The sequence below is a fragment of the Haliotis rubra genome, unplaced genomic scaffold, assembly GCF_003918875.1.
Source record: "Haliotis rubra isolate DU_JTF1 unplaced genomic scaffold, ASM391887v1 Scf135, whole genome shotgun sequence".
Taxonomy (NCBI): Eukaryota; Metazoa; Mollusca; class Gastropoda; order Lepetellida; family Haliotidae; genus Haliotis; species Haliotis rubra.
Window position 1 is genome coordinate 1,406,491 of NW_025765281.1, and position 15,554 is coordinate 1,422,044.

At 42.3% G+C, this 15,554-nt stretch overlaps 1 protein-coding gene across 8 annotated transcripts in view; it reads left to right on the forward strand.

The window, feature by feature from the left end:
* LOC124267946 (tetraspanin-18-like) overlaps nucleotides 1–15,554 on the forward strand; it is a 108,930-nt gene that overhangs the window by 79,954 nt on the left and 13,422 nt on the right. Inside the window, exons 1-2 of one of the 8 annotated variants that reach the window (XM_046702947.1) lie at nucleotides 4,075–4,110; nucleotides 15,494–15,496. The exons of 5 other annotated variants lie outside the window; for them this stretch is intronic. In XM_046702947.1, coding sequence (XP_046558903.1) covers nucleotides 4,090–4,110; nucleotides 15,494–15,496 — 24 coding nt within the window. In that variant the 5' untranslated portion in view covers nucleotides 4,075–4,089. Of the gene's footprint in view, nucleotides 1–1,864; nucleotides 1,911–4,074; nucleotides 4,111–15,259; nucleotides 15,323–15,493; nucleotides 15,497–15,554 lie in introns of those variants that run through there. 2 more of the 8 variants (XM_046702948.1, XM_046702943.1) reach the window with 2 other exon arrangements.

Consider the following 15,554-nt stretch of genomic DNA (forward strand, 5'->3'; position numbering starts at 1 on the left):
ATCGACGTTGTGTCGCCGTTTTTAGAAATATATTCGTTGAAGTTGGAAATGTGCATTTTAATCTTTTGTAGCTCTATCTGTGTAATATATCAATAATTCATCAAGTGAGTGAGTGAGAACGGTTTTACGCCGCTTTTAGCAATATTCCAGTTATATCACGGTGGGGGGAACCAGAAATCGGCTTCATACATTGTACCCATGTGGGGTTTCGAACCTGGGTCTTCGACGGGACGGGTCATCGCTTTAACCACTTGGCTACCACTCGCCCCTACATTTCTGAGAAATGTGACCTTTGTAAATAACGACGATGATGATGATGGTGGTGACAACGATCTCATCATCATCATCATGAATAAATCGAAATAACACTGCACTCTTTCTCAAGCATGTTTCAGTCTCATCACTGAGATGGTATACAGCGATGGGTTTGTATAAATATCTTGGAATGTACACACGAATTGCAAGTACACATTTACTGGTACGTGCGGTTTCTCACGCATGAAGATAAAATGTCAAGTTTATTGTCGTAAGCCTCAATCTCTCCCATGACGAGCTGTCGCTGTCAACAGATAAATATATACCCGCAGCGTCTCGCGCCGGGTTCACAGATAATGATAGTACATTACTGGGGATATGTGTTCATCCTGGAACTTTTGTCAGTTCGACCTGCCTCGGGCAATGTCACGGTTGGATTGTCACGTCAGGGCTTGGAGCGGTAGGTTGTGTAAACGAGAGGACAATACAACTCAAATGTCAAACGCTTCCTCCATCAACTAGGCTCTTTTCACATTACGTCACATAAATGGCAGTTGTTGTTATAAAGTGATTGAGTGACCTACACTACAGAATTGTCAACAGGTCATTTGACCTGCGGGTTAATCGGTTTGTTGGTGGGAATGTTTATCGACAGAATAAAAGGACGTCACGTGACATCACTGGAAAATAGTGTCGGCACCTGCGGATTAATAGCATCCAATTTCGATTTCACCTGCTGTATTTAATGTCTGACAAAGTAATCTATTTAATTGTTTATCGGTTGTTTCCCAACCAGAGTCATAAAATAAACACATAATACAATGCTTATACATAACTCAACATTACTTGAAGAGACGTCTCAAGAAGGTGTGTTGTTGAATATTCTGTCAACCTTCAATGTGCTATTCATAGCGATGTATTTTCAAATGCACGTATATTGAATATTTTGAAGTCGAATCGTATTTGTGCTTCACAAACACGCCATATTTCTCTAAACAGCACGCAGGGGTACATCCGTGGTAGCTGCCTGCAAAAACAAACCTCAAAACGTACAAACCCAAACAGGAGATAAGTCAACACTCCCTGTCGCTTGCTGTCGTCTGCTCCGCGACCTCTCGTGCGCTACGTCATCACTGTGACCCGCATTTGACCCCGAGACCTGTCTTGCCTCCCTCAGTGCGTGCAATGTCAAACCTCATTGTTTTAAACAAATATATTCCTCGGAAAATATATATCTGAAATGACAAACAGCTTGTATTTTAACACCAAAACTTGCGCCGAGGTAGTTCTGTTTCCCTCAGACGAAGAAACTTATGAAAAGTTTTCATGTCCCAAACTGGGTTAATTTTTTTGCGTCCCGGTGAAGGAGCTCTCCCTGGAAATAATATCCGGCGCAGACGGAGATCCGATACATATCTTAACTCGAATACATGGAAAACAGCCCTAGGACTGAGAACAGGCTATATTTTATCGATTTCTTATATCATGGCAAGTTAGCTTTGAAATAAACAGCGTTTAATGTGCAAACGATATTGAAACATTATGATAAAATATTACACGGGAACCGAACAACCCTGCGCCGGTCAGCGAGCACGACACCATGCTGGAGAGGCGCGACATTCCCTAAATCCTCAACCTAACTCACTATGAACGAGGTAAGCAAACTGAGCCACAAATGTATGTATCGTATTCTCAATATTAATCGGTTAAACAATGAGAACCTGCTTTTACGTATCCTTTCACAAGTCTGTGTCAAACTTTGAAAACTAGCCTGTGTCCTCTCTCAGTTTCACAGGTGTCGGATTGCGATCGGCGTTTCCCGGAGACTTTCCGAACGCCCACAAGCCATTAGCTGGATCAACCCTAATATTAATGCATGGGCTAAAATCACACTAGTATTTATTAACGCCCCGAACCTGATTGGCTCAATGTGCTCAATGTGCTTAATGTACGTAAACAGATTTGTGACCGTACTAACACTGTCCGATACTTGACATGTTGTGGCATATTTGATCGCCTTCGTTCTTATATCCCCCTTGATATGTGCATTAGCCCCGACGCATTATGTTGCCAGGTTGTTTATGGCCGTGCCGGTACTCTAATTAATATGATCCCTTGTCCATATCGGGTTAGCATGGTTACCGAGATAAGATTATGGCTTGGAGAGTTGCAGTACCGGCCGAGAGTCCAGATGTTGTATGAAACACTATAGCAAGGACACTGGGCCGATTGTTATTTCCTGGGCACAGGGGGTTTTATTACAGAAATTCGAGCTATATAATATACGAGATGTGATATTGTTTGTATGCTGGACTAACACATTCTGGTGTAAGGATGTGGAGGTAGCCTAATGGTTAAAGCGTTGGCTCGTCACAAGGCAGACCTGGTTCGACTCCATGACTCCTGTCTGAAGCCCACACCGATTGTTCCGATAAGTACAGAGCCGGGTTAGAATTGGTCACCAACAACCAATGCCTGTCGAAAAAGGCTACTAAAGTGATCGGTTGGTCCGGCTTGCTGACTTGGTTGATACATATCCTTGTGTTCCAGTTGCGTAGGTCGATGCTCATTATGTCAATCACAAGATTGTCATTCCAGACTGGATTGTTTACAGACCGGAGTCACATTCTGAGTTTTTGATTGTGGTGTTAAACAAACAAACAGTCAGACAGACTGGCTAAACAGATTGCCCCGCAAAACATAAATTTCGTTTTTGTAAATGTTGACCAACAGACACTTAAGCGCACGAAGTATGCAGGATTCTAAATGCAGTGAATCTTTTTACGGGAATATCCGCGCGCTTAGTCACCTACTTAATATTTCTGCTCGTATTTGCTGTGTTCAGTCTACGCATGGCTGCTCATATAAGTTTGAAAACATTTTACTGAGAAAAATAGTCGAAAATTCATTGGAATGGAACACATGAAAAATGGTGGGGGAGTGAGTGAGTGAGTTCAGTTTTACGCCGCTTTTAGCAATATTCCAGCAATATCACAGCGGGGGACACCAGAAATGGGCTTCATACATTGTACCCATGTGGGGAATCGAACCTGGGTCTTCGGCGTGACGAGCGAAAGCTTTAACTACTAGGTTACCCCACCGCCATAAATGAAAAAAAAGCAACCAAGACACACTTCATTTACGAACTGCCGTTTAATATCTAGACTTGCAGTAATATTTTTTGGATCAAAACTATTGTATACTTGCATGGGATGTAATGGTGTCGCGTCTGTTTGACAGACAGTTTGACAAACATCACCTCAAACACTTCACGATAAGCCTGTTGCTGGTAAAGTTCCTAAATAATTCACAGCGAAATCGTATTTTATATTGATTATGGCAAATTAACGTCAACGACTTTGGGAAGAGCAATCTAGAGAGATCGTTTGTCAAAAAACGACTCCTCAGATTGAAACCGTGTGTGTGTGTGCACAATGATGTATACCACTCAAAATATGAAAGGAACACTGGTTCCTTCACTCGATTTGTGTAGAATATGCGATATATATACAGTCAAATCCCGATGAGTCGAATCGCTGGGGACCAAGTAAAAGATTCGGCTTATCGATGTATTCGAGACATAGGTATGTCTATGAGTCAATATTGAACAATTCCTTTATTCAGCACATCATATCTAAATATAGCACAACAATACATTAGGTGACATAGACAATGAATAATGATGGATAATGGAAACAAATGAGAACACATTTCAATACTAGCACAATAACATACAAAATACATTTAGCTCTTAAAATCCATCAACAAAATCTATCGGCAATCGATAGATATACTTGTACATGCCGCCATCTTGAATCTTATGAATACAAAAAGATGAACTCACTTCTGGAAAAAGTCTGACATTAATGTTTGTTTCTGTGAATTTCCCTTACATTTATCCACAAATTCACGGACGCTTGCCAAGTGGGAAATTCCTCCAGTCCTTCACAGAACTTTATGCTTCCGATACGGATGGTGGTGGTTTGACGGCAGGGTGTGTCTCATCTTGCGCTTCCGTTTTGGAGTTGATGTTTCCGATCTGATCATTCCCCAAGATTGCTGGGAACATTGCTGGGTACTTCGTGTTATGCATAATATTCGAGACACCGGCATTCGACTCATCGGGATTTGACTGTATATATACTTATATATACACATTGTAACATCATGTCAATGAGGGGCGGTTGGGTAGCCTAGTGGTTAAAGCGTTCGCTCTTCACGCCAAAGGCCCGGGTTTGATTCTCCAGATGGGTACAATGTGCGAATCCCATTATTGCTGAAATATTGATAAAACGGCGTAAAACTAAACTCATTCACTCATGTCGGTGATGAATGATTATGATGGCCTTGATGATGATTGCTATTATTTTGTGCCAGTGTTGTTCGCGTGCATTTTCCACTCCCAGAATTTCCATGTTTAGTTACTTATGTGAACTTCAGTGCACTGTAAGGTTTGCCACCAGTATAACAGCTAGGATGCCTTTTAACTGAATTATTCAGTTGATCACTCGATTCTCTGGTCCAGACTCGATTATTTACAGACCGCCGCCATATAGCTGGAAATTTGCTGAGTGCGGCGTAAAACTAAACTCACTCACTGAAATATTCAATGCGGCGTTAAACCCATCCTACTCACTCACTGACACTATTCTACAAGATAATTGCAGTGTAAGCCCTCACACTTCCTCTCAAAACGTCAAGGTCACAAAGATTACCGTCACCAGGGAAACCTCTTTCCCCAGTTTTGCCAGGAAGTGCAGAGAGATTTGCGCTGCGGTGCAATCCTCCATTTTTTTACCGATCCACCGTCCCGTCATCTATGCAAAATACCGACGCGACGTGATGGCATTCTCCACGGCGTGTTTACGCTCAAGGTCACGTCGGTGTGTTTGCGAATCCTTCAAGGTCATGTCACCTTGTCAATGTAAACGTGCTCGCGTGTCGTGTGGTGCTCTTAGGGAACATAGTCTGCAACTTAATGTCAGAATTTCAGACACACGAGTGACTAACGAGAAACACGATTGGGTTTACGCCAGATAGAAAAAAAAAATGACTGGGGGCCAAAGATTGGTGATTTTAGATGTCGCCCTTTCTTGTTAAGAAATGTTTTTTTAAAGCTTGCGAGAAACAGGTTGTTATTCCATGAAAACGATATAAAACGAATTTTAAAAAAAAGAAGAAAAGTTTAAAACTTAACTGAAACCTAATGTACCGTTAGTCAGCATCTCGATGGACCTTTACTGTTGAAACCTTTGAGTCCTGCAGAACACTGGAGTGAACCTGTCCTCGGAATCCAAAAGGAGCGAGTGAGTATGGTTTTACGCCGCTTTTAGCAACATTACAGCAATATCACTGCGGGGAACACCAGAAGTGGGCTTCACACATTGTACCCATGTAGGAAATCGAACCCGGGACGAGCGGACACTTTAACCTCGAGGCTACCCCACCGCCCTCCAAAATGAAACATTCTTACCGTTGAGCAACAATTACTGAAGTAAATGTATCTCCGGATTTTTACAAAGTTTTTGTTTGGCTTAGCAAAAGGAGAAATTACCCAAAAACTAATCCGCTGTTATTGGAATGAAACACTTGAAGATATATCAAAGGTAGCAAGCGTATGTGATAATTGTAAAAGGCATAATAATAGAAGACACCTGTGGAATCGACCAATTCTCGGAGGTCTTGTTAATTCCACCAAATTTCCCTTTTGTGTTGGACAGTTGCAAAAACGTGGAGCTGGGATTTGCATAATTGATGAAATAATTACTGAAAGAAGTTCCCCTACGAGATCACGTTGGGAAGCGAATGTTGTACCAAGTGCGGGGTGTAGGGCGGGGGTTGGGGGGCTTTTGATGTTGCAACTTCCGGATGGAATTGAATCATGGACCCTCTTGCCTTGGATACATAGCTCAATTGGTGTTCTTCTCTGAAAGAAATGTTTGATGGGAAATTACCTTTTGTTACAAATTAGGCCCTTTGACCAACCCAAGTTGGCTGAAGTGCTTAAGTGGCTTGAGCCATTTGCATCACATATAGACCGCTCGTGTTCACTAACCCAGAGATCATTTGCCATCAGCTTCAACATGTGTTTCGGCCCCGTGCCTTTTATCAGTTCTCAATCATTGTCAATTGCACTCGCTAGTATTGATTCAAGCCAAGCCGAGGCAGTGGGAGTCTTGGAATGAAACATCAACATGAGATAGTCCGATTGATAAACCAAACCAGCTTGCAAATCACCAGATACAGCAGTAAAAACAGCCTGTTTAATAGAGAAACAGAATATAAGAAACAAACGGTTGAAATTAAAACCAGCGTGGAATATCTTTACCTTAATAAGATCCACTTAAGTGTGCGTAGACAGACGAGGATGGGCGTGCTGAAATAGTGGACCACACGCCAAATCTCTTTATTGAAACTTACTGAGAATGACAGAGGCTAGTTCAGGATCTTTGGGGATGAGTCAGTGTTCGGCCGATCCTGGCCCAGGCGGGAGTACCTTTCCTTGATGATCACGGTCCAGAAAGTTTGTGCGTTCCGGTGACCGGTGGCGCCCTCGGACACTGGTCAGTTATGGGGAGGACGATGTTCTCTAGCCAGGAGACGCTGGGGTCTGTCGGCAATGATGTGAGTTATTCGATATTGTGTCAATTAACATTCGGATATTCTGGCCCGTGAAAACTGGCACGTTGAACACGCCTTGCCTTGCTGATCACTGCACATGTGATCGAAATTGTTGTCCGACTGTTTATGATTAGATAGGATCAGGCTTATCATGGTTAATGGTGTGTGATGATTTATCTTCGATCACTAGCCAAGGAAGCCTGATTTTATAAATGCCTCTCCTCCATGTCTGGCTGGGATATTAAATGATCTCGCGATGTGAATTTTTACCTCATCAAGCCATGAATCTTCAATCTGATATTTTTAATTTTTTTGCGGATTCTTTTCAATTTAGGGGACCTCAAATCATCACTAGGAACTCGATAGAAATCGACGCCAGTGAACAAAAAATAATTACATCAGTCAAAGGCGCCGTGTATAAAACAAACGTTAAACCGATATTTCTTGAGGTAATCAATCAATTTTGTTGGCGGAACATTTAAACCTTAACCATTTTATCATACAGTAATATTTCATGTCGGTCCTATCCTTTTCTGAAGCAGTACAACGTCTAAGTATTTATGCTTGGCTCCACGGGGTCTTCTGAAAGAATATCTTCTCGGTATTTCATACTTGGCCCGCAGGGGCTACCCGATAGAGTAGGCCCCATGTGGTTTTGCTTGGTACCAATGTGGAATAGGTCCCAAAGGGTATCCCTGAGATCCCAGTGGGTACATATGGAAAATTGGCATCGGCACCTTGCTGTTTCCGTTGGTAGCCCAACCTGCCTCAGGTTTCCTGTACCCACGCCTGTCTCTAGTCTCTGGTGAGAGGGGCGGTGGGTAAAGCGTTCGCTCGTCACACCGAAGGCCCGGGTTTGATTCCCCACATGGGTAAAATGTGTGAAGCCCATTTCTGGGGTCCCCCGCCGTGATATTGCTGGAATATTGCTAAAAGCGGCGTAAAATCAAACTCACTCACTCACTCTAGTGAGAGCTCATGGAGTAATCCTTATAGGTGGTACCAGAATCTTGTAGTGCAAAACTTGGGAATAAACCGAAACTGATGGGAAAGGGAACCCTTTAGCGGTGAATCACACCACGTCACAAAGCTGATGGATGTGATCACAATTTAATAAGGCCTCTGGCTTAAACAGTATTGTGCCAATAGTTATTTGGTCTTCAAACAGTCCATTACATTCCGATGTATAAGGATCCCTTTCATTCAACACAGTGTATTTGATCATCGAACAGAGCGTTAGTTATCGGGGTCCCGTAGTGATGTTGGCTCTGACATTTGCAGCAGCATTTTTTGCAGCTGTTGGTTTACACTGCCCATCTTTCGCAGCTGTTGGGTGGCACTGCCCATCTTCCGCAGCTGTGGGTTGACACACACAGCACAAGCAACATCTTCTGCATCAAGGCGGTGTCTGTGACAGCATCAGCATTTTTCGCAGCTGTTGGTTGACACTGCTCATATTCCGCAGCTGTTAGATGACACTGCCCATCTTCCACAGCTGTTGGCTGACATTGACTGTAGTTGCACGGTCTTCCACAGCTGTGCCTGACTATCAGAAGCAGCACCATCTTGTTATTTTCAGTAACTTGTTTTTCAAGACGATGCAGATCCTCATCGTGAGGCACCATTCATAACCACATGGTACGTACATCCTGCTATGTACGCTATGATGCTGGTCGATAATGTAATTAGACATCGGCGGCTCATTTTTCCAATGCCATCAGCTAATTGTAAGCAGAGGATTTTGTCGCATAACCCTATTATAGCATCCTGGCATTAGAGCTCTGATCAAACAAAGCCTTACTCTCGCGAGATCTCGTTTGTCAGTCGAGATTGAAGGCAATTTACATCATTTTTGCGTCATTGGACAAAGCGAGGATAAACGTTTTTAGGTCATTGCTTGAACCAAATGAAAATTAGGTTTTTTTTCAACATTTGCTGCAAGTTAGCCTTGTTTATAGCAACCTATGAATCACGTGTTTTGCGTTTTTGACGAATTTGTATTACTCAAGATAGCGCATGACAATAACGTGTGTCGGTGAATCGCACCACTGCGACCTGAAACCCATTCATCACTGCTTGTTTCGCTGTCAGTTTGTGAGGTTTATGAAGAAATTCAATCTTGCGCATGAGCATTAGTTTGACATTTTGAAAGCCTGATCCATAATCCTTATACACCGATCTGTACAACGAGTTACGAGATTGCTAAATGAATTTATATTGGAGCTGTTATTCGAAGCAGACACTTGACCTTATTAATAAAGCAGCGCTTTACGTACAGCTCGTCAATTCTCGTTATGTTAAAACCACGTAAAATCGTTTCAACAATCGTTGAATTGCACAATGGAAGGACCCACTTCTGACAATGAACTCTGGTATTTATGGTTTTATCTGATAGACAGTTTACAATTGATTCGCTACTTTTGCAATCTAGACTCGAACCAGTTTCGGTTGTGATTGAGATACTCAGTGTGTTGGGTTTGCTTTTGTATAAGTGGGGAAATAACTGGTGTTACAATGGAGAAGCTGAAGATCACCCTGTTCTGTCACATCACTGCAGTCAATCTTTCTCTTCATCTTCAAGATGACATGCATACCCCACTGCCATGCTCGCTTCTATCTACACCTTCAAGATGACATGCATACCCCACTGCCATACTCGCTTCTATCTACACCTTCAAGATGACATGCATACCCTACTGCCATGCTCGCTTCTATCTACACCTTCAAGATGACATACATACCACTCAATTCAGTCTTCACCTTCGAGCTGACATGCATGCCTATCACTTCTCTTTTCATTTTCAAGCTAATATGGATACCACACTACCATGCTCTCTTCTGTCTTCGCCTTTAAGCTGGCATGCATACCGCTCACTTCCATCTTTACCTTCAAGCTGACATGCATACCTCTAATTTCTGTCTTCACCTTCAAGCTGACATGCATACCTATCACTTCCATCTTAACCTTCAAGCTGACATGCATACCTATCACTTCCCTCTTAACCTTCAAACTGACATGCATACCACTAATTTCTGTCTTCACCTTCAAGCTGACATGCATACCACTAATTTCTGTCTTCACCTTCAAGCTGACATGCATACCACTAATTTCTGTCTTCACCTTCAAGCTGACCTACATACCACTAATTTCTGTTTTCATCTTCAAGCTGGCATGCATAAGGTTGACAAAAACAAACACTCTTTCCATCCATGATACATCATCTACTTCCGGTAATGGCGAACTCTGGTCATGCCATACTCTTCTAGACAGTGTCAAGAAAACAAATCTGATCACGTTTACCCATCTCAGTCCATATTAAGAACTCTGTTCTCCTGTCCACTATAAACAAAATGTGACAAGAAAAGAAAGGAGGACTCCTTTGTATGCGTCCGTCTCGTCAAGCATGATTGTTTTGTTTTTAATTCCATCGAGGGTAGAACTGACGTTGTTTAACCGCTAGGGGGCGCTGGGCGAGGTGAAGGGTTATTGCAGAGTACGAAAGCGAATATTAATGTTCGTAACAGCATTACACAATCGATAAAGATAATATTTGCCGTTGCAAATGAGTTTCCAAGATTAATTTTTTTCGTGTTGGCATTCTGGTCGATAGTGAAGAGATTTGTTTGCAAGTTCTTAATGTTGCATTGTCGCGTCAATAGTTTGTCAAAACCCTGCCTGATCTGTGGACAACGTCGCAATATGTTGTGACGTTCCCTGCGTCGTGTCGTTGTATAGAAACACCTCAGTCTCCCGCCAATTATTTGTATCTAGAAATCCATTAATATAAGGTTTTGATTATCAGGATATTAAATATAGCATTCCGATTTATTGTAAATAATAGAGACTGTTGATTAGGGCTGACTTCTGTCCAATCTCGGCTATTATTACCATACCACGTGACTTGTAGTCGAGATCACAGAAACAATGCTCGTTATAATCATTGCAATGAGATATTAATCTGAATTTTCTTGTTTCTCGCCTGGCGGAAATACTCTGCAGATTCATATTTGAACATCATAGGAATTCTCATCCATGTAATTAAGTTCATTTCATGTTTTGAAATTGAAATTTTGAATGATTACATATTTTTCTATTTTTAAATCTCTATCATTCCATTGAAATTAAAGTTGGTTCAGACAGTATTATCAAGTATTGATTGATAAGTACTTGAAATATCTGTCATACGCTGGCATGAACAGACAAATAGCCTCTGTCGGGGATTGATCGTTAGAATACAATATTAAGCCTTGATGAACATCTTAATTGTTTATTTTATTACTCTTTATTCGTCATACCGCGCGCATCGTCGCCATTAAGAGGTCACCCCTGTGTCCTGCAAGCGCACTCGCAACGTTTGATGACTGGTTTCTGACCTCCAGTCATCATTCTCTATCATACTCGGACAAAGACCAAATTATCTCGACTGGGCTCAGTATTTAGTAATTTACTGTACACTTAGCTGAGGATTGTGTTGCATGCTGGGTAAAAGACTCCAATACTGCATCCGCGACAGATTAATGGCCGCTATTTGACCTTGATCCTGGTGTTTAATCTCAACAGGCAGCAATAATTCTATAGTAGACAGTCACCGGTAGCAGGCGCTGTACGGAGTATTCAGTGACAACCCTGTTGGGAGGGGAGATATAGCGGTTTTGTAAATGGTTTCCTAATACGTCCAGTACGTTGTCTAGCATTAGTCAATCGTTGTAAAGGTAAATGTACAGTGTAAAGTAGTTACGTCAGAGTGTATTTTTGTTGATTAATGAAACTAACATGTTAACTGGCATGTGGTCTACACGTTCTAACGAACTGCCAATACTATTTCAGAAATGAAGTGAATGTTTAGCGTCATAGTGTTGGAAACGTGGAGATATGTTGGTGACTTAAACTTTTCTCTCCAGATAAGAAAGCAAACCCGTGCTCGACAGCTTCATGTCATGACGAAATGGAAATTGCAAACACGAAATCAACGAATAAGACATTAACATTTGAATGTCTTATCATAATAATAATAATACTTTTATTAACGCTTCTTAAAATAATAAGTAAAACTTATTTTATATATATATTTGTAATTTATGGGTATTTGTAAAGCGCTATATAGTCAGTCCATCCCATCTAAATGCATGCTCAAAGCGCTTTGTTTTCCCTCGATCATTGGATGTCAATCTGAACGGCACATTGTAGTTTTTCAGTCTCAACTCCCTTTGGATCATACAACTCGTGCAGCCACTAGGCGCACCAAGTAAATGTGTCTTTCCCATCCGAACGAGGTACCCATAACGAGGTACCCATAACGACGTACCCATAACGAGGTACCCATTCACAGCTGGGTGGACTGTATTTGGAAGTGTTTTTGAAACTCGTTCATGTGAGAAATTCGCCCATGTGAGAACTAGTTTTATATTTGTTAAGATAAGCAGAAGTAGATCATATTGACAGAATTACCTTTGAACTTTTAATGTTCGGTCACGTGGACGCTGTCATGGCGGCCCTGGCCACTCTCCGCACCGTGACTAGGCGATGAAGGCCACGTGAAGACGCTTAATGGACTACCCCAGTATGACGTCTGGACAACGGTTCTATTACGTTGCCATGGTAACCGATACACGTTTTAAACTGCTTCTATATTGCCTTTTAACCAGCATGTCGTTTGAAGTATATTACAGTCAAACCCAGTTCGCGGACCGGCTTTCTGATAGTGAAATGCAATCACGGCATTGTTCTCTTTGGCTGTTGTGTTTCGTCACTGCCAATTACCAAGAAAGGTTTCTGAAATTACTGATCTGACTTCTAAAAGCGAATTTTAAACAAAGGATTCTCCCAACCCTTGTATGATGGTATTACAAGTTTTAAGTGTGTGATGTTGTAAGAAGACCGAGACTTTACGTGGGGCTTGACGTCACGGCGCGACGCGAAGCGAGAGTTTGCAAATTTCGTCCATTGTCAAGGAGGGTACTTGTCGGCCATGGGAAAAAGGACCCATAGAGCACCAACTACTACCGGCCTATTGACTGCCCATAATTCAGTTTACGCAGGTTCACTGCTGTAATGTAGTAACAATTGATTTCTGGGCTCATTTGCCACAATTTTGCACTCAATTTGACGTTCATCTCTCGCGTCGTTCCATCAATGTACTCCCGAACACGACACAGACTAAACATTAGTACTCGATAATGGGCTACCTATGCAGCCGTCTGTTGCGGCCATCACAGGGACCATTACGACCTAGTCGTGCTTGTCCCGACTTCGTGGTGTTGAGACGTCAGTAACGGCCTCGCTTCGACCGACGTCACCCCTTCGTGGGCCAGTTCATGCCTGCTGCCAACAGCGTTGATTACGGCTAACCCTAGCGGCCTCGGCGACCTATTCACTCCAATGTCAACACTGATTTGGATTCTGATCGTCTGCAATCGGCCGGATCATCAAATGTTTGATCTGGGTCGAGGCAGCCATTCTGGTGAAGATGGGCGATCGGAATCCAATGGAAGGGTCCATAGGCTTTGCTGACCCTTCTGGAAGGCTATGAATGGACGCGAGGATCAAACGAAAACTCAGTTTGTCTGCAAGCGGCCCGACCTCAGCACAGGGCGAACTTAAGCAGGTTCGTCGGCTAATATTGGTCCATGCAGATCTCAAATGGAACGCTGTGTTGATAGAGGCAATATTACCAAGGACTATGATATGAGAACAGGATTTGCAATCGAAGCGTAGAATTGATTCGTAAGGGATAACGGGCATGAAACAGATGCAATTACACGCAGACTAATCGCGTGGATCATGCAAAGGCTAGGGGAACACCTTTCAGCATATTGTAGCGGGACGATATCGGAATCCTAGTGTGGCTGAGGAGATGTGTGTTAGATGTTAGCCGCTGAAGATGAAGATGAATAAACCGGCTTGACCTTTGCACGCTAGCTGGGTAACTGCACTCTGGAGAAAACGCACAAAATGGTACCGCTAATTAGTATCGATCTCAAGGAAACATTGGGATCGATAGGAAATGACGCGTCTATTTCGCAATGGTGATTGTTCCATTCGGCGGTAGTTGTTATGGCTTCTCAGTGGTTCTGTTCTCTTTGAAGAGAAACTAAGTCCCTGGTATAACGGACATTCATGGACTTCACGTTTTTAGTTAGTGTAGTTAACTCCTGTCAAAGTCGAACCTCATTAGTCTAAGCACCTCGATATTACAACCGGTACGTTAAACAGGTTTCAGTCAGTAATAATACTGTGGGGCGGTGGGGTAGCCTAATGGTTAAAGCGTTGGCTCGTCACGCCGAAGACCCGGGTTCGAATCCCCACATGGGCACAATGTGTGAAGCCCATTTCTGGTGATGTTGCTGGAATATTGCTAAAAGCGGCGTAAAACCAAACTCAGTCAGTAATACTGTGCTTCTTTAAAGAAAACATCTTTACTGCTGTCACCATCCGGATTTGAAGTGTCCTTTGTAAAGAGGTTCGGTGTAACCATGTTGGATGTAACTTTGGTGTGACCAGATTCGGTGTAAATAGGTTCCATGTAATCATGTTCGGAATAAGGAGGTCCAGTTTGATGAGGTTGGGTGTTTCCAGATTCGGTTTAAAGAGGTTTTATGTCAGTTGGGTTACCAGGTGGATAATCTTGATTCTCATTCTTTCAGTTAGTCTTTACATGAAAGCAGTTATTTAATAAACAATCACTTCCGTGCATGTGTCATCCCATCCTCTTGCAAACCATACACAGCTGACACTCATTCCTTTGGAGAATAATATCTATTAACCTTTCACGTATCTTTAGTTCGGGAACTATATATTAGTTCCAGTTTACGACATTTTCACATCCACCCATCTGTGGTATGCTGAAAGTAGTACCCCGCCCTAAACCATTATGAAACTCAGATTGACGTGAGCTAGTTAGCTTACTCTACTATATTGCATCCCGGCGATATTTAGTCAGTCACGTTTCACTTCCTCCATGGTATATAACTAATAACAATGTTATCCAATATGTCATAAATGACCTTCATATGATCCCATTGTATATAAACATGTTATTAATTCATACTTCCAACCGCTGCACGCTTTCTACGAATGTTATATACAACGCGATTTTTTTTTAGCGGGATGCCAGTCATTCCAGTCGATAACATCTTGACACTACGATATTTGGCATCTTCCTTTAAACCACATACCAACCTCTACCACGACGTTTCAGTACAGAATTGAATTATACTCCACACAAGCTCCAGGGCTAGACTGATGAGATATAATTTGTTATAAATTATCGTAAATTGCTTTTCAAACATCTGACATTCTCAGTCTCCGGCGTAATGGCGGTAATTGTCGCGTCTCTGCTGACATTTGAGGTGTGATGCAGCATGTGGCGCATCCCAAATGGATGTCGATTCGCGAATGATGAGGAAGGTACCTGATGGATATTACAATCAGGATTACCGGATGATGGTGGGAGAGTTTATTATTACCTGTGAAGACGTTGTTTGTTATGACGTGTTTTGCAAGGTCATCACTGCGTTGACTAGTTTGATCGGCGTGGTAGTCGACTATAAGGCCTTCCTAACTTCTACGTTTCCGGACCTTGAATGTGTCTCGATACAATCGACTAGAGTATTGCAGAAGGTCAACAGACCATTTTTGTGAAAGAATGTTTGTTCAGCTTTCTACCCTGAATAATAGA